Below are 23,590 nucleotides of genomic sequence, written 5' to 3'. Positions count from 1 at the left end.
TGGACATGCGCTGGCTTGAGCAGGTGGACCTTGCGTGCGCTGCAGGATTTTAATCCATGACGGTGTAGTGTGTTACTAATGGTTTTCTTTGAGACTGTGGTCCCAGCTCTCTTCAGGTCATTGACCAGGTCCTGCCGTGTAGTTCTGGGCTGATAACTCACCTTCCTCATGATCATTGATGCCCCACGAGGTGAGATCTTGCATGGAGCCCCAGACCGAGGGTGATTGACCGTCATCTTGAACTTCTTCCATTTTCTAATAATTGCGCCAACAGTTGTTGCCTTCTCACCAAGCTGCTTGCCTATTGTCCTGTAGCCCATCCCAGCCTGTTGCATGTCTACAATTTTATCCCTGATGTCCTTATACAGCTCTCTGGTCTTGGCCATTGTGGAGAGGTTGGAGTCTGTTTGATTGAGTGTGTGGACAGGTGTTTTTTATACAGGTAACGAGTTCAAACAGGTGCAGTTAATACAGGTAATGAGTGGAGAACAGGAGGGCTTCTTAAAGAAAAACGAACAGGTCTGTGAGAGCCGGAATTCTTACTGGTTGGTAGGTGATCAAATACTTATGTCATGCAATAAAATGCAAATTAATTACTTAAAAATCATACAATGTGATTTTCTGGATTTTTGTTTTAGATTCCGTCTCTCACAGTTGAAGTGTACCTATGATAAAAATGACAGACCTCTACATGCTTTGTAAGTAGGAAAACCTGCAAAATCGGCAGTGTATCAAATACTTGTTCTCCCCACTGTATGTGAGAATGCTTTCATTGACTACAGCTCAGCGTTCAACACCATAGTGCCCACGAAGCTCATCACTAAGCTAAGGACCCTGGGACTAAACACCTCCCTCTGCAACTGGATCCTGGACTTCCTGATGGGCCGCCCCCAGGTGGTACGGGTAGGTAACAACACATCCGCCACGCTGATTCTCAACACGGGGTCCCCTCAGGGGTGCGTGCTCAGTCCCCTCCTGTACTCCCTGTTCACTCATGACTGCACGGCCAGGCACGACTCCAACACCATCATTAAGTTTGCTGATGACACAAAAGTGGTAGGCCTGATCACAGACAACGAGAGGTCAGACACCTGACAGTGTGGTGCCAGGACAACAAGCTCTCCCTCAACATGACCAAGACAAAGGAGATGATCGTGGTCTACAGGAAAAGGCGGGCCGAACACTCCCCCATTCACATCGACGGGCTGTAGTAGAGCGGGTTGAGAGTTTCAAGTTCCTTGGTGTCTACGTCAACAACAAACAAACAAATCATGGTCCAAACACACCAAGAAAGTCGTTAAGAGGACACGACAACGCTTTCTCCCCCTCAGGAGACTGAAAAGATTTGGCATGGGTCCCCAGATCCTCAAAAAGTTCTACTTTACAGCTGCACAAGTGAGAGCATCCTGACCGGTTGCATCACCGCCTGGTATGTTAACTGTTCGGAATTCCGACCGTAAGGCGCTTCAGAGGGTAGTGCGTAACCTGTACCCCGGACATTGACTCGGTACCTGTACCCTCTGTAAAAAGCCTCATTATTGTTATTTTATTGTGTTACTTTATTTATTTATTATTATTTTTTACTTTAGTTTATTTAGTGAATATTTTCTAAACTGCATTGTTGGTTATGGGCTTGTAAGTAAGCAATTCACGGTAAGGTGAATTCACCTGTTGCATGTAACAAATAAATGTTGATTTGATATACTGTACATACTGTCCGGTCCATAATTATTGGCACCCTTGAAAAAGACTGTAAAATAAATAATACTGAGCTATATTGTATGCTCCAAAAATTGTGGTACTTTTTTTGGGCACGATAGTACTTTTAAAACATTAAAGACTGAGAAAAATATATATATTTCGAGAAGAAAGTTGAAATACATTTGAGAATAAAGTAACATTTTATTGTGTGTATAAAGTGGCAATATTTTGAGAATAAACTCAAATATAATATTTCCACCAGTCTAATGTCCATTGCTTGTGTTCTTGGCCCAAGCAATTATCTTATTATTATTGGTGTCCTTTAGTAGTAGTTTCTTTGCAGCAATTTAACCATGAAGGCCTGATTCACGTAGTCTCCTCTGAACAGTTGATGTTGAGATGTGTCTGTTACTTGAATTTGAAGCATTTATTTGGGCTGCAATTTCTGAGGCTGGTAACTAATGAACTTATCCTCTGCAGCGGAGGTAACTCTGGGTCTTCCTTTCCTGTGGCGGTCCTCATGAGAGCCAGTTTCATCATAGCGCTGGATGGTTTTTGAGACTGCACTTGTAGAAACGTTCAAAGTTATTGAAATGTTCCTGGATTGACTGACCTTCATGATTTAAAGTAATGATGTACGGTCGTTTCTCTTTGCTTATTTGAGCTGTTCTTACAATAATATGGACTTGGTCTTTTACCAAATAGGGCTATCTTCTGTATACCCCCTACCTTGTCACAACACAACTGATTGGCTCAAACGCATTTAGAAGGAAAGAAATTCCACAGATTAACTTTTAACAAGGGCAAGCCTGTTAATTGAAATGCATTCCAGGTGACTACCTCATGAAGCTGGTTGAGAGAATGCCAAGAGTGTGCAAAGCTGTCATCAAGGCAAAGGGTGGCTACATTGAAGAATCTGAAATATAAAATATATTTAGATTTGTTTAACACTTTTTTTTGGTGACTAAAAGTCATAGTTTTGACATCTTCACTATTATTCTAAAATTTAGAAAATATTGAAAATAAAGAAGAACCCTTGAATGAGTAGGTGTGTCAAAACTTTTGACCTGTACTGTATGTCAGATCAATCAATCATTACATTATGATGAGATAGTCTTTTTCCCTGATGATGCCTGACAAACCGATAAACAGAAAATGTATGTCAATGTAAAATACAAAGTATCATAATTGTTACATAATACAATTATTGAGGGTATGTGAATGTTTATTTGTTGTCCATGATTTAAGTTATCCAATCCTACCTATAGTGAAAAATCACAGTATTTTGATAGCCTTTTTATTTTAAATAAAATGTCAAATTGCAATACAATAACAAATGAACATAGGACATCACTGCAATTACATTTTCTCTAAAGAAACATAAAATAACATTAAAGTAAAGAAAATAAACAAAAGAAAAATCACTACACCTGAATTGTCAGTGACAACAGTTTCAAAGGTACCTCAAATAAAATAAAGAGAATAAGGTCAGAGGTTACAATTGTGTAAACCTATGATAGAGTTGTAAGAATTGTAATAATTTTTTTGTTCTTGACTTATTCTCGAGATTTTATAAAATCATTGATTTCAAGTAAAAAGATGTTATATTTTCATAGCCTTGGCTATATTTTTCTTCATTCGCCACAGGCTACAGGCACGTAAACCTCCAATGCTCTATTTTACCTGACAACAGCTAGATTTATTTCAGCCCTCAAATCATTGGATAGAAGAAAAAATAGAAATACTCTTCAAAGGGGAAGGAACGCAACGCAATATACATTTGTGAAGGAGCGTTCCATCGACATATACGTTTTAAAATAGGGATGTAGCTTAAGAAAACGGCTGTAGTTTAATTAATAATATGATGAATATATCGCATTTGACGGTTTTTGTTTTATATTTTTCACTAGAATGTATTTGCCAGAGCGGTAAGTTGTGCACTCGAATATAACATGTTAAAGTAAAAGAATACTTTTAAAATCGTTTACCATAAAACTTAACGTTATACTGCTGCGGTCTATTAGCGTAATAGTCTAACGTTACTTGTTTTAATTGCATTTGTAGTCGACCTTTATGCGCGTTCCTCCATCCATTGTATCTTTCGCTGGAAATGTATTGCAATAAGAACACACATGTGTAAGGAAACCGATCAAATATATTAATGAGCTTTTTTACTTAGCTTAGAACAACCATGGATAGCATTATCTACTTTTTTTTTAATCACAAAGTAAAATATGTGCAAAGCAGTTTGTTTGTAATGTGTTTGCAATTTCCAATATACCGATAATGATTTTGCAATGTTACACACATGTTAATTAACTAACTCACTTTTGTACATCGCGCTGGTCCATACAATTGACCTTATTTTAGTTCCCAAAAAATGTAATACTTCCAAATATAATATAATATCAATACCACTGTAAAGCACAATTTCTCCCCTTTCCAGGGGCAATGGGTCTTTGGGTCTTTTTGAAAATGGCGGGTGGAGAAGCGAAACCCATTGCATGATAGTGCAACTTATCACCTCTAAAATGTAAATAAAACTTTATAAAGAGTTTACATAATGTGTCATTATACATACCTATTTGAAGGTTTGTGTCGAATTTGAATCGGATTTTTAGGGCGACGCTAAAGTTATCTTCAGAAGTAAACAACAGCTGTCTCTGTTTTTGAGAGTCATGATGGCTTGCAGTGATGACGCAAAAAAAATGACTAGGTATCCCCCAACCAGTGTTGCCAACTAATATTCAGGGTAAGTTGCTAGAGGCAGGTTGATTTGTTGCTAAATGACGTTGTGATGTCATTGCGTGGTAACGTAAAACTGCGTTATTACGTAGAATGCACAATAACGTTACTCAAAATGACTGGCCATCTAAGCAAAAAATATGTTTTGACATATGTTCAGGTACAGACTCCCACTCTTTTCTGTACTTCTGGCTATACAATTTTGATTGAGACATGTTGACTGATGTTGTAAGTTCTATTCGAGATCAAACATTCGTGACCAACTATATTCATTGGGTTTGGCTTGTCGAACCCGTACTACTACTGCTGCAGCCAGCCAGCCAACAATGATTTGCAATTTGCTGAAATTGCTGGTGGCCTGCTGCTGACTTCACTCACAATGCACTTTTGCAGCCAGGCACGTGTGTTGTGACTGAGTGTGACAGAGAAAATCGTTTTTGTGTCATTTAGAGGGAAAATGCATGCATTTTAGCTTTTGAGTCACTTTTCAAAAGTTGCTACAAGTTCCAAATAAATTTAAAAAATGAGCTACATTTGTTGCTAGGTGCTGTTTGAAAAAAGGTTGCCAGGGTAGTCTGAAAAGTTGCTAAATCTAGCAACAAAATTGCTAAGTTGGCATCGCTGCTTACAACGGGCATGATACACTAGCACAGGTTGCTGCGCGGTGCAACACCGCTTCCCATTCATTTCAATGGAAGGAAAGCGGTGAGAAGCGGACCCAAAAGGTGGCGTGGGAGGCGGTGAAAAATATGAACTTTTCTCAACTTTATGCAAATCGCCAGCAGCGACCAATCATATATATATATTTTTTTACTGCACCTTTATTTAACCAGTTAGGCTAGTTGAGAACAAGTTTGCATTTACATGGCGTCATTATGTCACGTACCTACGTTATATAGCTATGCACGTCAGCTTTGACATCTGTTTTGCACATCGGCCGATACCGATGTTGCCATTTTTTGAGCTAATATCGTCCTATTTCGATATGTTCACCGATATATCGTGCATCCCTAATTACTGGTACACTTTTCCTTTCCATTCGTCAAGTTATAACGCGTTAGTTGCTTACCGGACCATGATAATCTGTGTGAAATGTTAACTAGCTATTATCTGTAAACTCATGTTTTCTCTCTACAGTATGTGGTTCATTTTCAGAATGAGAGATTTAGGTGGAAAATGAGGCGTTGCTTGTTAAACCTGTCTAGGACAGGGGTTCCGCTAGGGACCACATTCCACTGAAAAGGCAGAGCGTGAAATTCAAAAAATATTTTTGAGAAATATTTAACTTTCACACATTAACAAGTCCAATACAGCAAATGAAAGATAAACATCTTGTGAATCCAGCCAACATGTTCGATTTTTTACAGCGAAAACGTAAATGTTTTACAGCGAAAACGCCACGTATATTTATGTTAGCTCACCACCAAATACAAAAAAGCACAGACATTTTTCACAGCACAGGTGGCTTGCACAAAACCAACCAAACTAACCAAGAAACAACTTCATCAGATGACAGTCTTATAACATGTTATTCAATAAATCTATGTTTTGTTTGAAAAATGTGCATATTTGAGGTATAAATCAGTTTTTCATTGCAGCTACCATCAAAAATAGCACCGACGCAGCCAGAGTAATTATAGAGACCAACGTGAAATACCTAAATACTCATCATAAAACATTTCTGAAAATGTACAGCAAATTAAAGACAAACATCTTGTGAATCCAGCCAATATTTCCGATAAAAAAAAAAAAAAGTGTTTTACAGCGAAAACACAATATAGCATTATATTAGCTTACTACAATAGCCTACCACACAACCGCATTCATTCATTCAAGGCACGATAGCAATAGGCACGTTAGCGATAGCGAATAAACCAGCAAAAGATATACATTTTTTCACTAACCTTCATAAACTTCATCAGATGACAGTCCTATAACATCATATTACACAATACATATATGGTTTGTTCGGAAATGTGCATATTTAGAGCTGAAATCCGTGGTTATACATTCTGAAAACTTAGCATCTTTTTCCCAGAATGTACGGATATTTTTCTGACACTCACCTATTCTGACCAAATAACTATTCAAAAACTTTACTAAAAAATACATGTTGGACAGCAAATTAAAGATAGCTTAGTTCTTTAATAGCTTAGTTCTTAATTAAAACCCCATTTCATCTCACAGCCTATTGACATCTAGTGGAAGGCGTATGAAGTGCATGTATACTAATAGATATCAAGCACATTTGTAGGCAGGCCCTGGAACAGAGCCTCGAATTCCGATTTTTCACTTTCTGACAGGAAGTTTGCTGCAAAATGAGTTCTGTTTTACTCACAGATATAATTCAAACGGTTTTAGAAACTTGAGAGTGTTTTCTATCCAATAGTAATAATAATATGCATATTGTACGAGCAAGAATAAGAGTACGAGGCCGTTTAAATTGGGCACGATTTTTCCCCAAAGTGAAAATAGCGCCCTCTATCCTCAACAGGTTTTAAACAAGTGGATTCAGGGATCAAGTGTAGCTGGAGCTGGGCCTGGCTTAAGCTGGATAAAGGTGAAATGAACACCACTCACCTTTTCAATACAGTGGATAAAAAGGGGTATGCCAGGTGTACTATCTGCCTGAAAGAGATCAATTATGCCAACAAAGGGCCTCATGCTCTGCTGGCACATTGTAGAACAGGTGTCCAGAGGCAGAAAGTGTGCAATGTAATAATGTGCAGTGTAACCCAAAGATTTTTGTTGTGTTGAACTTGACAGTAACACTTGTGTGTGAGTGAGGGGGAATATTACATGTTTTACTCAGTGAATGTTATTTTTGCACACATTTAGCCTTGTGCACTTGATCGATGTCTACTATAGTGGCCACTATAATAGCACAAAAATAGAATGTCTGTTTCATTCTATTTCTACTTTAAGATGTTTTTCCCCCAAGTTCAATATGTAGATGTGTGTGGTCAAAAGCGTTCTATTATAAAGACTGTCATGGATAACTGCAATATTAGTGTATTGTTTTTTCTCAAGACTTGAGTGTCATTTCCAGTAAAGTCTAGGCAACAAATAACATTGGTTTGCTTTCTTTACATTTTTTAGCTGTGAGTTAGGTTCACATTTACAACTTTTTATTTTACACAGAGACTGATCATGTAGATCATATTCTTTGTTCTTAGGGCTGAAATCCTGTTAACTGGATCGATATGACAACAGCCAGTGAAAGTGCAGGGTGCCAAATTCAAAACAGAAATCTCATAATTACAATTCCTCAAACATACATGTATCTTATGCCATTTTAAAAGTAATCTTGTTGTTAATCCCACCACAGTGTCCGATTTCAAATAGGCTTTACAGCAAAAGCACCACAAACAATTATGTTAGGTCACCACCAAGCCACAGAAAAACACAGCCATTTTTCCAGCCAAAGGTAGGAGTCACAAAAAGCACAAATAGAGATCAAATTAATCACTAACCTTTGATCTTCATCAGATGACACTCATAGGACTTCATGTTACACAATACATGTATGTTTTGTTTGATAAAGTTCATATTTATATAAAAAAAATCTGAGTTTACATTGGCGCGTTACGTTCAGTAGTTCCAAAAACATCCAGTGATTTTGCATAGCCACATCACTTTTACAGAAATACTCATAATAAATGTTGAGGAAAATACAAGTGTTACACATGGAATTATAGATATACTTCTTTTTTTTTATAATATGTTTATTATTTTCCAATAAAAATAAAGTAAAAAAGGCAGCAATACAAACAATTACATTCATTGTACTGTTGAATGGGATGGCCAATTTAGAGGACAAAACAAAAGTTAACTCACACATACACAAAATAAAACAAAATCCTATTACGTGGTACATGTATAAGAAGACAGCATATAGTCATTATAAGCAGTGTAGTTAAGCCAAAAATAAATATTGAGTGGAGTACAGCACAGAGTAGCAGCAGATCGTCAGCCCAGTTATGAAGCGGGACTAGACCATTTATCCAGTATCGGCTGCCATATTTTGTAAAACAATGGACTTCTATTGGAGGTGTTGTATCGAATCTTTTCCATATGTATTACATAACCACATTTCAAAGGTGGGTACAGTCTCCAATTTCCAAAATTGCAATATGAGCCTTTTGGCTAATAGAGTACAAAGAGAGACAGCTTTCCCTTCCTGGTTATTCCCATCAACTGTACCAAACAGAGCGATCAATGGGTCTGGGGCTAGAACTCTATCAAAGGCCTTAGATAAGTAATCAAAAATGAGAGCCCAGTAAGCATGTAATTTAGGGCATGTCCAGAATAAGTGGGTCAACGTCCCCTCCTCCTGCTTGCACCTCTCACACAGTGGTGAGGTGTCCGGGAATATTTTATGCAGTTTTACTTTTGAGTAGTGTAACCTGTGTATCACCTTAAACTGTACAAGGTTGTGTCTGGCATTCACTGAACTGTGGTTTATATTCCTGAGACCTTCTATCCAGTCCTCATTTGAGATTTCTGAACCAAGTTCTTGTTCCCAAGCCCTTTTAATGGTGTCTGTGGATACCTCTATGTGGGCCTGTAGCACATCATACAGTCTAGAGACCGACCCTTTTGAATGGGGTTTGACAAGGATCAAGCTATCTAATGTAGGACTATTTGGCTTCATGCCATACTGTGGGATATGTGTCCTTAAGAAATTCCTGATTTGGAGGTATCTGAAAAAAATGTGTTGTTGAACTTTGCCTGTAATTGTTGAAATGAAGCTAACTGACCATCTATGTATAGATTACCAATTGTTGTGAGCCCCTTCTCCCTCCACTGTGAAAACACCACATCATCCAATGCAGGGTGGAAAGCATGATTCAGGCTAATCGGGCTGTCTATGTAAACAGTGGGTATGTTAAGAAAATACCAAATCTGTTTCCAGATCCTAAGCGTATGACAAATGACTGGATTGGAGTCATAAGTGGCTTTTTTCACATATGATGGGCTATTAACACGTGCAGGGAGTGAGGAACGTTGACAGGAGGCCCGCTCGATCAAAAGCCATGAAGGCATATCCTTCTGTCTCATCGCAGGTAAACTTTCCCTCCAAAAAGACACAATGTTCAGATTAGCAGCCCAATAATACAGTTTGAAGTGAGGAAGGCCAAAGCCCCCCTCTATCTTGTACTTGCATAAATGCTTCTTTGAAATTCTGGCTGCCTTGTTATCCCATAAAAATGGAGTTACTATTGAATCCAGTTTCTTAAAATAGCTTTGTGGTATGAAATTGGGTAGACATTGGAAGAGGTAAAGAAACCTGGGTAGGACAACCATTTTAATAGCGTTTATACGACCAACCAAGGAAATAGGCAGAGTTTTCCAAAAATCTATATTTTGTTTAAGCTGATATATTTTCATGTCCCAATTCGCTTTCAATAGCTGATCAAGGTCTCGTCACTACAATGCCAAGGCTAGTGAACTTGTCCCTCACTGTTCTAAACGGGGTAGATTGCAGAAATTGCATATCCACAGGCCGTGATATTGGCATCAACTCACTTTTTTGCCAGTTTATCTTGTAGCCAGAGAAGGAGCCGAATGTGTTTATCAAGTTAAGTAAGGGTGGAATAGAAGTTTTAGGCTTGGACAAAAACAAAAGAACATCGTCTGCATATAGGGAAATTTTGTGCTGTGTGTCTTTTATTTTAACAGAAGCTATATCGGCACATGCCCGAATGCGAGTAGCAAGGGGTTCCATGGCTATAGCGAAGAGAGCAGGCGAAATAGGGCACCCCTGTCGGCACCCCTTGAACAGGCGGAATGACTGCAACATTTCCTGATTGGTCACCACGGACGCCATTGGGTGTGCATAAATAATTCTTATCCAATTAATAAATTCCTTTCCAAACCCGAAATGCTCCAGAACCGACATCATATACTTCCACTCAATCTGATCAAACGCCTTCTCTGCATCGAGCTATTACCACTGCCTCAACTTTATGATCATGATACATTACATTGAAAAGGCGTCTCAAATTGTAGTATATACAGTATATCACAAAAGTGAGTACACCCCTCACATTTTTGTAAATATTTGAGTATATCTTTTCATGTGACAACACTGAAGAAATGACACTTTGCTACAATGTAAAGTAGTGAGTGTACAGCTTGTATAACAGTGTAAATTTGCTGTCCCCTCAAAATAACTCAACACACAGCCATTAATGTCTAAACCGCTGGCAACAAAAGTGAGTACACCCCTAAGTGAAAATGTCCAAATTGGGCCCAAAGTGTCAATATTTTGTGTGGCCACCATCATTTTCCAGCACTGCCTTAACCCTCTTGGGCATGGAGTTCACCAGAGCGTCACAGGTTGCCACTGGAGTCCTCTTCCACTCCTCCATGACGACATCACGAAGCTGGTGGATGTTAGAGACCTTGCACTCCTCCACCTTCCGTTTGAGGATGCCCCACAGATGCTCAATAGGGTTTAGGTCTGGAGACATGCTTGGCCAGTCCATCACCTTTACCCTCAGCTTCTTTAGCAAGGCAGTGGTCGTCTTGGAGGTGTGTTTGGGGTCATACTGCCCTGCGCCCCAGTCTCCGAAGGGAGGGGATCATGCTCTGCTTCAGTATGTCACAGTACATGTTGGCATTCATGGTTCTCTCAATGAACTGTAGCTCCCCAGTGCCGGCAGCACTCATGCAGCCCCAGACCATGACACTCCCACCACCATGCTTGACTGTAGGCAAGACACACTTGTCTTTGTACTCCTCACCTGGTTGCCGCCACACACGCTTGACACCATCTGAACCAAATAAGTTTATCTTGGTCTCATCAGACCACAGGACATGGTTCCAGTAATCCATGTCCTTAGTCTGCTTGTCTTCAGCAAACTGTTTGCGGGCTTTCTTGTGCATCATCTTTAGAAGAGGCTTCCTTCTGGGACGACTGCCATGCAGACCAATTTGATGCAGTGTACGGCGTATGGTCTGAGGACTGACAGGCTGACCCCCCACCCCTTCAACCTCTGCAGCAATGCTGGCAGCACTCATACGTCTATTTCCCAAAGACAACCTCTGGATATGACGCTGAGCACGTGCACTCAACTTCTTTGGTCGACCATGGCGAGGCCTGTTCTGAGTGGAACCTGTCCAGTGAAACCGTTGTATGGTCTTGGCCACCGTGCTGCAGCTCAGTTTCAGGGTCTTGGCAATCTTCTTATAGCCCAGGCCATCTTTATGTAGAGCAACAATTATTTTCTTCAGATCCTCAGAGAGTTCTTTGCCATGAGGTGCCATGTTGAACTTCCAGTGACCAGTCAGTATGAGGGAGCGATGACACCAAATTTAACACACCTGCTCCCCATTCACACCTGAGACCTTGTAACACTAACGAGTCACATGACACCGGGGAGGGAAAATGGCTAATTGGGCCCAATTTGGACATTTTCACTTAGGGGTGTACTCACTTTTGTTGCCAGCGGTTTAGACATTAATGGCTGTGTGTTGAGTTATTTTGAGGGGACAGCAAATGTACACTGTTATACAAGCTGTACACTCACTACTTTACATTGTAGCAAAGTGTCATTTCTTCAATGTTGTCACATGAAAAGATATACTCAAATATTTACAAAAATGTGAGGGGTGTACTCACTTTTGTGATATACTGTATGTCGGCCCGGGATAAAACCTGTCTGGTCAGGGTGTATGATGTCGGAAATATATTTTTTCAATCGGTTTGCCAATATCTTTGTCAACACCTTCTTTTCTATGGGGAGTAACGACACGGGGCGATACGACGACATCTCCATGGAATCTCTATCTTTTTTCAAGATCAGGGCTATTGTAGCCTCATACAGTGTTTGCGGGAGTTTGGCATTTTCTTTGGATTGTTGAAACATTCGCAACATAAGTGGAGATAGACTAGCGCAGTACTTCTTATAGAATTCTATTACATATCCATCGGGCCCAGGGGCCTTGCTGTTTGGAAATTGTGCTATCGCTGTGTTAATTTCATCTAAGGTTATCCCTGCATCGAGTGCGGCAGCTGCCCCCCTGTCTAGTTTAGGAAGTTCACATTCAGCGAGAAAGCGTTCCATAGTTTGTGGATCAGTAGCATCGCATTTTGATTGGTATAGCTCTGAGTAAAACTGCGCAAAGCATTTATTAATGTCCTGCGGATCTGTTACTATTTTACCCTTCTTGTCTTTTATTTTGTGAATAGCTCTAGATGCCTGTACATGCCTTAGCTGTCTTGCTAATAATTTATGTGGTTTGTCCCCCAGTTCAAAATAACTTTGTTGCGTTCTAGCAAGATAGATATACTTCTCCTTAAAGCAACCACTGTGTCAGATTTCAAAAAAGCTTTACGGAAAAAGCAAACCATGCAATAATCTGAGAACGGCGTTATTTTTTATCCGCCATGTTGGAGTCAACAGAAATTAGAAATAACATTATAAATATTAACTTACCTTTGATGATCTTCATCAGAATGCACTCACAGGAATCCTAGTTCCACAATAAATGATTTGTTCGATAATGTCCATCATTTATGTCCAAATAGCTACTTTGTTAGGGTGTTTAGTACACAAATCCAAACGCTTGTGCAGGTCCAGCCGAACGTTGGATGAAAGGTTTAAAAAGTTATATTACAGGTTGTAGAAACATTTCAAACTAAAGTACAGAATCAATCTTTAGGATGTTTTTATTTATTTTATTTTACCAGGTAAGTTGACTGAGAACTTATCATAAATATTCAATAACGTTCCAACCGGAGAATTCCATTGTCTGTAGAAAAGCTATGGAACGCAGGTCGCTCTCATGTGAAATGCGCGTGACCAGCCCGTGGCTCTCTGCCAGACCACTGATTCAAAGAGCTCTCATCCGGTCCCACTTAACAGTAGAAGCCTCATTCAAGTTTCTTAAGACGGTTGACATCTAGTGGAAGCCTTAGGAAGTGCAACTTGAACTATATCCAACCAACCTCAGATTTCCCACTTCCTGTTTGGATTTTTTCTCAGGTTTTTGCCTGCCATATGAGTTCTGTTATACTCACAGACATCATTCAAACAGTTTTAGAAACTTCAGAGTGTTTTCCATCCAAATGTACTAATAATATGCATATATTAGCAACTGGGACTGAGGAGCAGGCCGTTTACTCTGGGCACCTTATTCATCCAAGCTACTCAATACTGCCCCCAGCCATAAGAAGTTAATTAGTTAAAATCTGCATTTTTTTGCATGTTTCGGTGCAAAAGAAAGTGTCACCTTTTCGGCCCTCACCGGTCCGAAGCTCTTGATGAGTTCTCTAGGTATTGGGTTAAAGGGATAGTTCAGGATTTTGTCAATAAAGCCCCATTATCTACTTCTCCAGAGTCAGAAGAACTCGTGGATACCATTCTTTAGGTATCTGCATCCAGTATGAAGGCAGTTAGCATTGGCTCTCAAAAGTACCACTAACTAGCTGGACCCATAGACTTTTAGTCATTGCGCTAACACTAGTCAGTGCTAATTTTAACATGTAAATCTTGGTATGTCAAAAATACAAACAAGTGGGATGCATGCCAGTAAGGCCACTACACTACAAAACACTAAACAATTGTCACGATCGTTATAAAATGGATTGGACCGAGGTGCAGCGTGGTAAGCGTACATCTTTCTTTATTTGATGGAACACCAACAAAACAACAAAATATAAACGAACGTAACGTTCTGCAGGCTACACAGTAACTATACAAAATCAAGATCCCACAAACAAAGGTGGGGAAAAAGGCTGCCTAAGTATGATCCCCAATCAGAGACAACGATAGACAGCTGCCTCTGATTGGGAACCATACCCGCCAACAAAGAAATAGAAAAACTAGAATGCCCACCCAAATCACACCCCGACCTAACCAACTAGAGAAATAAAAAGGCTCTCTAAGGTCAGGGCGTGACAGCAATACATTAATTGCACTATACCACTACCATACCTGGCTATCAGCGGAGCCTAGTCTGGCAGCGAAACAGTTCATTCAGCCTCATTTACTGCCTGATATGGCTGACTTGCTTAAACAAATGTGGTTTCTACGGACAATTGAGATGTACAAACTATGGCATAAGGAGACGAGAAGCGGATAAGAGGCCATCCATAATTTCGATTAAGACATTGAGTGAGCTAGGATGGACAGAGTCAATATTACTATTTGTTCAGCACTTTTGAAATGTACAGTGACAGAATTCAGAACATGGGCCATCCTTACAGTATTCACCCTGTACACCAAGTCAGAACTGTAGGATAAATAAAGGGGGCATATAAGCAGACAATGAAGGCTCTTACAATATTCAATAATTACATTTCTCAAAAACAGGTTATAGGCTACATGTGTACCACCATGTCAGAACAGTAGGTGAAATTAAAAGGTGAAAATAGACCAAATTATTAGGGTGAGGCACATGGGCTACTAAAAGCTTGCTACACAACATACAGTTAGTATTACATCCTTTATGCAGCAGCATACAATACATTTTTGGACTCCACTTGTGCTGTGCTCACTTGGAACAGGAAGGTGGCATCAAATTCTGGCATTCTCGGGATTTATGGTGCTTTAAAGACAACTGGGAACTCAGGAAAAAAGGTTGGATCATGGTGACGTCATTGATCATCAGGTCGTAGCTCAAGAAAGAGGCTGGAGTTCCCGATTTACAATTCCGAGTTGGATGAAAGTTCAAAACTTATTTTTTCCCCGAGTTCCCAGTTGTCTTGAACTCACTAAAGTAAGATTTTGCAGTTGTTTTGAGCGAGGCACAAATCATGCTTCATTGACAGCATGGCCAATATTGAATGTTTCTCATTTTAAATTAGGAAAAGAGACCCTTAATATTAGACTTGGGACCCACATCCACTCCATTGTGATTGCTTTGCAATGCTTGCATTTAGGCACTGATTCCTACCAAACCACTCATTGTTGAATTTGCGATTTCCAACTTGTTGTGTAATGTTTATGTCCAATGGCTGATGAGCACCGATACGTTTTATCTAGAATTTCTCTTCATATGACAAGGATTAAAAAGGATTTGCCAGTAGATTGTTGACTTGATTCATGATGATGACTGCTAGCTAAGATTTTGAAAGTATGATGTTGACATGATCAGTCCAATCAAAGTTACTGAAGATATAACGTGATTTGACATTTTATCTGTGGCCAATAACCTTGAGCTTTCTTGGATGGGCACTTCTAATGTAACTATGGTAGCACCCAAGGGGCTTGAATTTTTTAATGTCTACCCTTAGACTTGGCAGTGATGTAGTGTCCCCTTGAGTGACAGAACACTGAGCCAATCACGGCGCAATGCTCCGCATTTTCTGCTGTCTTGCCCCACCACCACAGAAAGCACTGAGCTAAACTGAAACACCTGCATTTGAGCTTTATTAACTCAATTATATATATTTTTTTAAATGTTTCATTATATGCAAACTGATATGTGATACATATTCATGCCAAAATAACATGCAAAACAGGCAAGCCCCCCCAATCTTTTGTATGTATTTATTTGGGGGGGAAATGTGGAGCTCAAAACGGGTCACCACTGACGCTAGTTAGCAACTTCAAAATGCATGCAGAACCATAAAAATTGTATCCAGGGCTTCATTGCCAAAATCCCAGACTATCCCTTTAATGTTGCTAGAATATGTTTACAACTGGCCTAATCAACATGTGCTAAAATAGTTATCTTTTGACTTCAATAGTGTTAGTTAAAGGGATACGTTGGGATTAACGCTAGTTATCATTGTCTTGTGAAACTTCCTCTAACTTCCTTCATACTGGACACAGAGATAAAAATGGTATCCATGAGTTCAACTGACTCAATCTTGAATTATCCCTTTAATATATTAATATGAAATAGGTTGATTTCTAAGTTGCAGAATGTGTCCCACTTCTCACTAATGCACTAGTGTGGGCTTATTTGTTATTTATGTCGCCTACCATTTAGACAACATCATGCAAGGCCTCCCTGACACTATTAATTGAATACATTATTTTGTTGGTCATTACAGACCTATGATATAGATAAATATTTGACCTAAAGTAATTTCCTATTCATGTTTTACAGCATTGTCTGAGCAACATGGAGAGAAGGCAAATTCAGACAAATGATGTCAATGTTTAAATGTTTTTCCCTACAGACATCTACTCCCTGAGCTACATCTACACTGCCCTGTCAAAGCCACTAGAATTGCCTGGTATCCATGAGTTCACTGCCATGGGTCTGATGAACAACAGACAGATTGATTACTATGACAGTGTGTCAAAGAAGAAGATTCCCAAACAGGACTGGATGAGGGCGACGCTGCCAGCAGACTACTGGGAAAAAGGCACTCAGTCACGCAAGAGCAAGGAGCAGTGGTTCAAAGTCAACGTCAACATCTTGATGAAGCGCATGAGGCACAACAACACTGGTGAGGGAACACCTGCAATCTGTCCTACGCTCACCATTAATCTTTTAAAATTGTAGGTCATTAGTTATCCATGTATATTGTCATAGAGGCATCGTTCACCTTTTTCAATATTGGTTTTCCTCTCAGATGTGCATATTCTTCAGTGGAAGGTTGGCTGTGAGATTGACCAACAGAGTGACGGCACACTGAAATTCATAAAGGGCACCGACCAATACAGCTACGATGGAGACGACTTCCTTGCCTTTGATGATGACACTATGCAGTGGGTGGCCCTAGTTGATCAAGCTGAGCCGACTAAGAGGAAGTGGGACGGGGTGCAGATCCTCAACACGTACACCAAGGGCTACCTGGAGAAGGACAAGGAATTCAGTAGGGCTGATTGTGAGTACTTAAATAGTATAGCCTAACAAACAAAAACGACCATTTGTACATGTGAGATCAGAAATAATATTAATGTTCTCTGTTTATTCCCTCTTTAGCCCCTACAAAGGTCTATGCATTTGCAAAAAAGGCCAAAACTGCAGGACATGTCCGACTGACCTGCATGGCCACAGGTTTCTATCCCAAAGATGTAGAAATGCATATTAAGAAGAATGGTGTTACATTAACCACACATGATGGAGTGCAGTCTACAGAAGTCCTACCCAATGATGATGACACCTACCAGATCAGGATGAGTGTGCAGATCCCAGAGGCAGATAAGGAAACTTATGAATGCTTTGTCAGCCATAGAGCATTGAAGGAGCCAATTGTTGGAAAATGGGGTACGGTATGGTTAATTCGGTTTAGTGTTGTTATTGATGGTTAATTTGGTTTAGTGTTGTTATTGATGGTTAATTTGGTTTAGTGTTATTGACACAGGAAACAATCTTAATTTGAACTGAACAGCATACGAACAACAGCTTTGCAAGTGAAGCAGGAAGGAAACTGATGTTAGCTTCTGGTTACATATTGTTGCTTTTTATATATACTATGCCTTTTGTTTTTCAGATGGAGAATGTTGTGATTGCAGTAGTTTCGGTGCTGTAGTCATTGGGACAGTCATCGCCATTATTGTAGTTCTGATCTTGGTTTTGGTGGTCCTGTTTGTTCTGCACAGAAGAGGGACAATTGGTAGGTCTTGATTTATATCAATTAACAATTAAATGTTAAGAAAAGTTTTATCTAAGGTACAACTATGAAAGTTGGGCCCTACGGCCAAAATCTATATGAGTTATAACATTTATGTATTTTTCTCTTTACACATTAAAGTGATTCCTGGCTTGAGAACTGGAGGTTAGTATCACAGCCTCTCCCTCTGTATACATGTCAAAGTCTGTTATGCCACAAATGCTTTTCTATGATGGACATACAATATTTACAAAACTAAGCAAATGCTGAGTTTTATAATTTAACATTTCAGTAATTTACCAAGCGCTCTTATCCAGAGCGACTTTGAATAGTAAGGGTATACCATTTCTAGTACTGGTCCCCTGTGTGAATCTAACCCACAACCCTGGTGTTGCAAGTGCTACGCTTTACCAAATGATCCACGCTGGACACTGTAGAATTGTATTGTAGCCATACATTCAAACATCTACTGACATCTTCCTGTGTTTTTCTTCAGCTAATGGCAATGGAGCGGCTGTAATGTGTGAAAAGGAAATAGCAAGGTAAGACAACAGTCTTCAATCCCTCAAATAAACTAAATCTGTTAGGTTAGGTGTTGCTTCAGAATACAAGTATGTGTAAATACTAGCCTAATGATTTTAGATTTTGGTTTTGCCGTTCTCAAAAGACTGAGAAAATGGCTGACCCCAATATGAGAGATTTTGTGTGTGGTCTTCACCATAGTCCAAAGGTGCCCTGATTACTCTATAAGACAAGCAACGTTAGTATGATAATGAACATGCAGGGAAATCTGAGTTACAGTATGCCAGAGAACAGAACAAGGCACTATTATCAATCGCATATACACTAAAAAACAGTTCGTTTTTGCCAAACGTCCTGCACGGTGTTGGGCTGTAAGCACAACCCCCACCTGTGGACGTCGGGCCCTCATACCACCCTCATGGAGTCTGTTTCTGACCGTTTGAGCAGACACATGCACATTTGTGGCCTGCTGGGAGGTCATTTTGCAGGGCTCTGGCAGTGCTCCTCCTGCTCAAAGGCGGAGGTAGCGGTCCTGCTGCTGGGTTGTTGCCCTCCTACGGCCTCCTCCACGTCTCCTGATGTACTGGCCTGTCTCCTGGTAGCGCCTCCATGCTCTGGACACTACGCTGACAGACACAGCAAACCTTCTTGCCACAGCTCGCATTGATGTGCCATCCTGGATGAGCTGCACTACCTGAGCCACTTGTGTGGGTTGTAGAGTGAGAGCATCGCCAGCATTCAAAAGTGACCAAAACATCAGCCAGGAAGCATAGGAACTGAGAAGTGGTCTGTGGTCACCACCTGCAGAATCACTCCTTTATTGGGGGTGTCTTGCTAATTGCCTATAATTTCCACCTTTTGTCTATTCCATTTGCACAACAGCATGTGAAATGTATTGTCAATCAGTGTTGCTTCCTAAGTGGACAGTTTGATTTCACAGAAGTGTGATTGACTTGGAGTTACATTGTGTTGTTTAAGTGTTCCCTTTATTTTCTTGAGCAGTGTAGAATTATTATATAATCCTGAAGGACAATTATTATACAAATGTATTATTTTATGGGTAATTAAAATGAAAAGCTATGTGGTACAAGTAACCCATAACTAATTTAGATGAAATAGATTTTGCAGTACTTTAGATGACTGCTTTGTCTGACATTGTTGGTTGTGAGTTGTTTTTCCATGTCAGTAACAATAAGTAATCAGTGTAACTACATTTTCCACTGTAACTCGTGTTCAATCTAATAATGCACATCTTTTCCATGTTGTCAATTTATGTGCAGGTGGATAGATGACCATTGGTGGCCAAACTTCCTGACCGGACCACGAAGGAACATTAATTCATTTCATAATTTTATAGGATGGCTATTGATAACACTATTCAGTTACACAGATTCATTCTCATAAGCTAGTGATGGAAATTATAATTACTTTGTTGCAATATGCTAAAAACTGCAATAACCAAGCACACATCAGAATCCTCAAAGAAATGATTAATCACAAAATCAAAATTTGTCCATGGCCATCTCAGTCTCCAGACTTTAATCCCATTGAAAACCTGTGTTTGACTTGAAGAGGGCAGTCCATAAGCGCAGACGAAGGATATCAAGGAACTGGAATGATTCTATATGGAGGAATGGTCTAAGATCCCTCCCGATGTGATCTCCAATCTGATAAATATTTTAGAAAAAGCCTCAGCGTTGTTATCCTTGCAAGGGTAGAGTGATGGAGTATTGAAAAATTGTCAACTTATTTATTGGCACCCATCTTTTAAGAATTTGGCTTTTACTAAACAAAATCTCTTGAGTAATTGTGTTTCATTTATTTTATTGTGTTTTTTGCCCTTTGCCCTTTTTATCATTATCAAGGGTGCCAATAATTATGGACGTGAATGTATATACTGCACTTTCTTCGGTTTGATGCACTGATGAGAAATAATTGCAAACTTTCCTCTGTAAATATAGGGCGGCAAGCTCACCTGATCGGAAACAGTCCAAAGACACTGTGCCGAACAAGGCTGAGACGGGCAACACAGGCCAGGAGAGTCCAACACGACACCAATTCCCTTTCTGTCGCCTCTGCATCTGGAACACAAACCACACAGCGGTTACCACACGCCAGCCCAGGGCTAGGGTCGCTGTGGGAGGAGAGCTGAACAGAAACCTGAAAACAGAAATTATGCCTATGTATGTACACTGATAGTCAATCACTGTATTCTTTACCTGCTGCCTAATGATAAACAGGAAACCAAACAAACCAACACTTCTGGTGAATAGAGAAAACAGACTATGCTTTGACTGATACAGTGCATTCAGAAAGCATTCAGAACCCTTGACTTTATCCACATTTTGTTACATTACAGCCTTATTCTAAAATTGATTAAATATATATTTTTTTTCAATCTACACACACTACGCCATAATGACAAAGCAAAAGCAGGTTTTAATTTTTTTTAAACATTTATAAAGATTAATAAACAGATCACATTTACAGAAGTATTCAGACCCTTTACTCAGTACTTTATTGAAGCATCTTTTGCAGCAATTACAGCCTAGAGTCTTCTTGGGTATGACACTACAAGCTTGGCACACCTGTATTTGGGGAGTTTTTACCATTCTCTGCAGATCCTCTCAAGCTCAAGTCTTCTTGGGTATGACACTACAAGCTTGGCACACCTGTATTTGGGGAGTTTTTACCATTCTCTGCAGATCCTCTCAAGCTCTGTCAGGTTGGATGGGGAGCGTCGCTGCACAGCTATTTTCAGGTCTCCAGAGAAGTTCGATCGGGTTCAAGTCCGGACTCTGGCTGGGCCACTCAAGGACATTCAGAGACTTGTCCCGGAGCCACTCCTGTATTGTCTTAGCTGTGTGCTTAGAGTCACTCAATGCCTAGGTGTACCCCCACTGTACTCACATCCTACCATACCCTTGTCTGTACATTATGCCCTGAATCTATTCTACCACGCCCAGAAATCTGCCCCGTTTATTCTCTGTTCCCAACGCACTAGATGACCAGTTCTTATAGCCTTTAGCCGTACCCTTATCCTACTCTTCCTCTGGTGATGTAGAGGTTAACCCAGGCCTTGTAGCCCCCAGCATCACATCTATTCCCCAGGTGCTCTCATTTGTTGACTTCTGTAAACGTAAAAGCCTTGGTTTCATGCATGTTAACATCAGAAGCCTCCTCCCTAAATTTGTTTTATTCACTGCTTTAGCACACTCCGCCAACCCTGATGTCCTAGCCGTGTCTGAATCCTGGCTTAGGAAGGCCACCAAAAATTCTGAAATTTCCATCCCTAACTACAACATTTTCCGTCAAGATAGAACTGCCAAAGGTGGCAGAGTTGCAATCTACTGCAGAGATAGCCTGCAGAGTTTTGTCATACTATCCAGGTCTGTGCCGAAACAGTTTGAGCTTCTACTTTTAAAGATCCATCTTTCCAGAAATAAGTCTCTCACTGTTGCCGCTTGTTATAGACCCCCCAGCCCCCAACTGTGCCCTGGACACCATATGTGAATTGATTGCCCCCCATCGATCTTCAGAGTTCGTACTGATAGGTGACCTAACCTGGGATATGTTTAGCACCCCGGCCGTCCTACAATCTAAGCTAGATGCCCTCAATCTCACACAATTTATCAAGGAACCTACCAGGTACAACCCTAAATCCGTAATCATGGGCACCCTCTCAGATATCATCCTGACCAACTTGCCCTCTAAATATACCTCTGCTGTCTTCAACCAGGATCTCAGTGATCACTGCCTCATTGCCTGCGTCCGTAATGGGCCTGTGCATCACTGTCAAACGCTCCCTAAAACACTTCAGTGAGCAGGCCTTTCTAATCGACCTGGCCCGGGCATCCTGGGATATTGACCTCATCCCGTCAGTAGAGGATGTCTGGTTCTCTAAAAGTGCTTTCCTCACCATCTTAAATAAGCATGCCCCGTTCAAAAAATGTAGAACTAAGAACAGATATAGCCCTTGGTTCACTCCAGACTTGACTGCCCTTGACCAGCACAAAAACATCCTGTGGCGTACTGCATTAGCATTGAATAGCCCCCGTGATATGCAACTTTTCATGGAAGTCAGGAACCAATATACACAGTCTAAGCTAAGGCTAGCTTTTTCAAACAGAAATTTGCATCCTGTAGCACTAATTCCCTAAAGTTTTGAGACACAGTAAAGTCCGTGGAGAATAAGAGCACCTCCTCCCAGCTGCCCACTGCACTGAGGCTAGGAAATACTGTCACCACCGATAAATCTACGATAATCGAGAATTTCAATAAGCATTTTTCAACAGCTGGCCATGCTTTCCACCTGGCTACCCCTACCCTGGCCAATAGCAATGCACCCCCCCCAGCAACTTGCCCAAGCCCCCCCGCTTCTCCTTCACCCAAATCCAGATAGCTGATGTTCTGAAAGAGCTGCAAAATCTGGATCCCTACAAATCAGCTGGACTAGACAATCTGGACCCTCTCTAAAATTATCCGCCAAAATTGTTGCAACCCCTATTACTAGCCTCTTCAACCTCTTTCATATTGTCTGAGATCCCTAAAGATTGGAAAGCTGCCGCGGTCATGAGACACTCTAGACCCAAACTGTTACAGACCTATATCCATCCTGCCCTGCCTTTCTAAAGTCTTCGAAAGCCAAGTTAACAAACAGATCACTGACCATTTCGAATCCCACCGTAACATCTCCACTATGCAATCTGGTTTCCGAGCTGGTCATGGGTGCACCTCAGCCATGCTCAAGGACCTAAACGATATCATAACTGCCATAGATAAAAGACAGTACTGTGCAGCCGTTTTCATCGACCTGGCCAAGGCTTTCGACTCTGTCAATCACCGCATTCTTATTGGCAGACTCAATAGCCTTGGTTTCTCAGATGACTGCCTCACCTGGTTCACCAACTACTTCTCAGAGTCCAGTGTGTCAAATCGGAGGGCCTGTTGTCTGGACCTCTGGCAGTCTCTATGGGGGGTGCCACAGGGTTAAATTCTCGGGCCGACTCTTTTCTCTGTATATATCAATGATATCGCTCTTGCTGCTGGTGATTCTCTGATCCACCTCTACGCAGATGACACCATTCTGTATACATCTGG

General features: G+C 40.5%; 1 protein-coding gene and 1 long non-coding RNA gene across 3 annotated transcripts; one reads left to right on the top strand and one right to left on the bottom strand.

Moving 5' to 3' along the window:
* Nucleotides 1-1,882: 1,882 nt before the first annotated feature.
* On the bottom strand, nucleotides 1,883-4,420 carry LOC139554664 (uncharacterized). The gene is made up of 2 exons (XR_011670873.1): nucleotides 4,283-4,420; nucleotides 1,883-2,617 (listed from the first exon to the last, which is right to left on the bottom strand). It is a non-coding gene; the product is annotated as an uncharacterized lncRNA (long non-coding RNA).
* On the top strand, nucleotides 3,431-20,982 carry LOC139554663 (major histocompatibility complex class I-related gene protein-like). Of its 2 annotated transcripts, none has more exons than XM_071367673.1 (8): nucleotides 3,431-3,629; nucleotides 16,586-16,858; nucleotides 16,985-17,239; nucleotides 17,338-17,622; nucleotides 17,849-17,971; nucleotides 18,110-18,133; nucleotides 18,465-18,510; nucleotides 20,452-20,982. In XM_071367673.1, exons 1-8 carry the CDS (start codon nucleotides 3,563-3,565, stop codon nucleotides 20,684-20,686), a joined length of 1,308 nt encoding a protein of 435 aa, XP_071223774.1. In that variant the 5' UTR covers nucleotides 3,431-3,562; the 3' UTR covers nucleotides 20,687-20,982. The 2 variants fall into 2 exon arrangements, with proteins under 2 accessions (XP_071223774.1, XP_071223775.1); XM_071367674.1 differs by lacking the exon at nucleotides 20,452-20,982 and adding an exon at nucleotides 19,771-20,037.
* Nucleotides 20,983-23,590: the final 2,608 nt, after the last annotated feature.

The sequence above is a fragment of the Salvelinus alpinus genome, chromosome 26 (assembly GCF_045679555.1).
Source record: "Salvelinus alpinus chromosome 26, SLU_Salpinus.1, whole genome shotgun sequence".
NCBI classification, from domain to species: domain Eukaryota; kingdom Metazoa; phylum Chordata; class Actinopteri; order Salmoniformes; family Salmonidae; genus Salvelinus; species Salvelinus alpinus.
This window is presented reverse-complemented; position numbering and strand designations above follow the sequence as displayed.

Bases quoted from the DNA above. Each gene is read 5' to 3' on its own strand.
- LOC139554663 (XM_071367673.1), top strand. From the start codon at position 3,563: ATGATGAATATATCGCATTTGACGGTTTTTGTTTTATATTTTTCACTA. The intron at 17,623-17,848 runs GTACGGTATGGT...TTTGTTTTTCAG, and splicing joins GCCAATTGTTGGAAAATGGG to ATGGAGAATGTTGTGATTGC. The intron at 18,511-20,451 runs GTAAGACAACAG...CTGTAAATATAG, and splicing joins TGTGAAAAGGAAATAGCAAG to GGCGGCAAGCTCACCTGATC.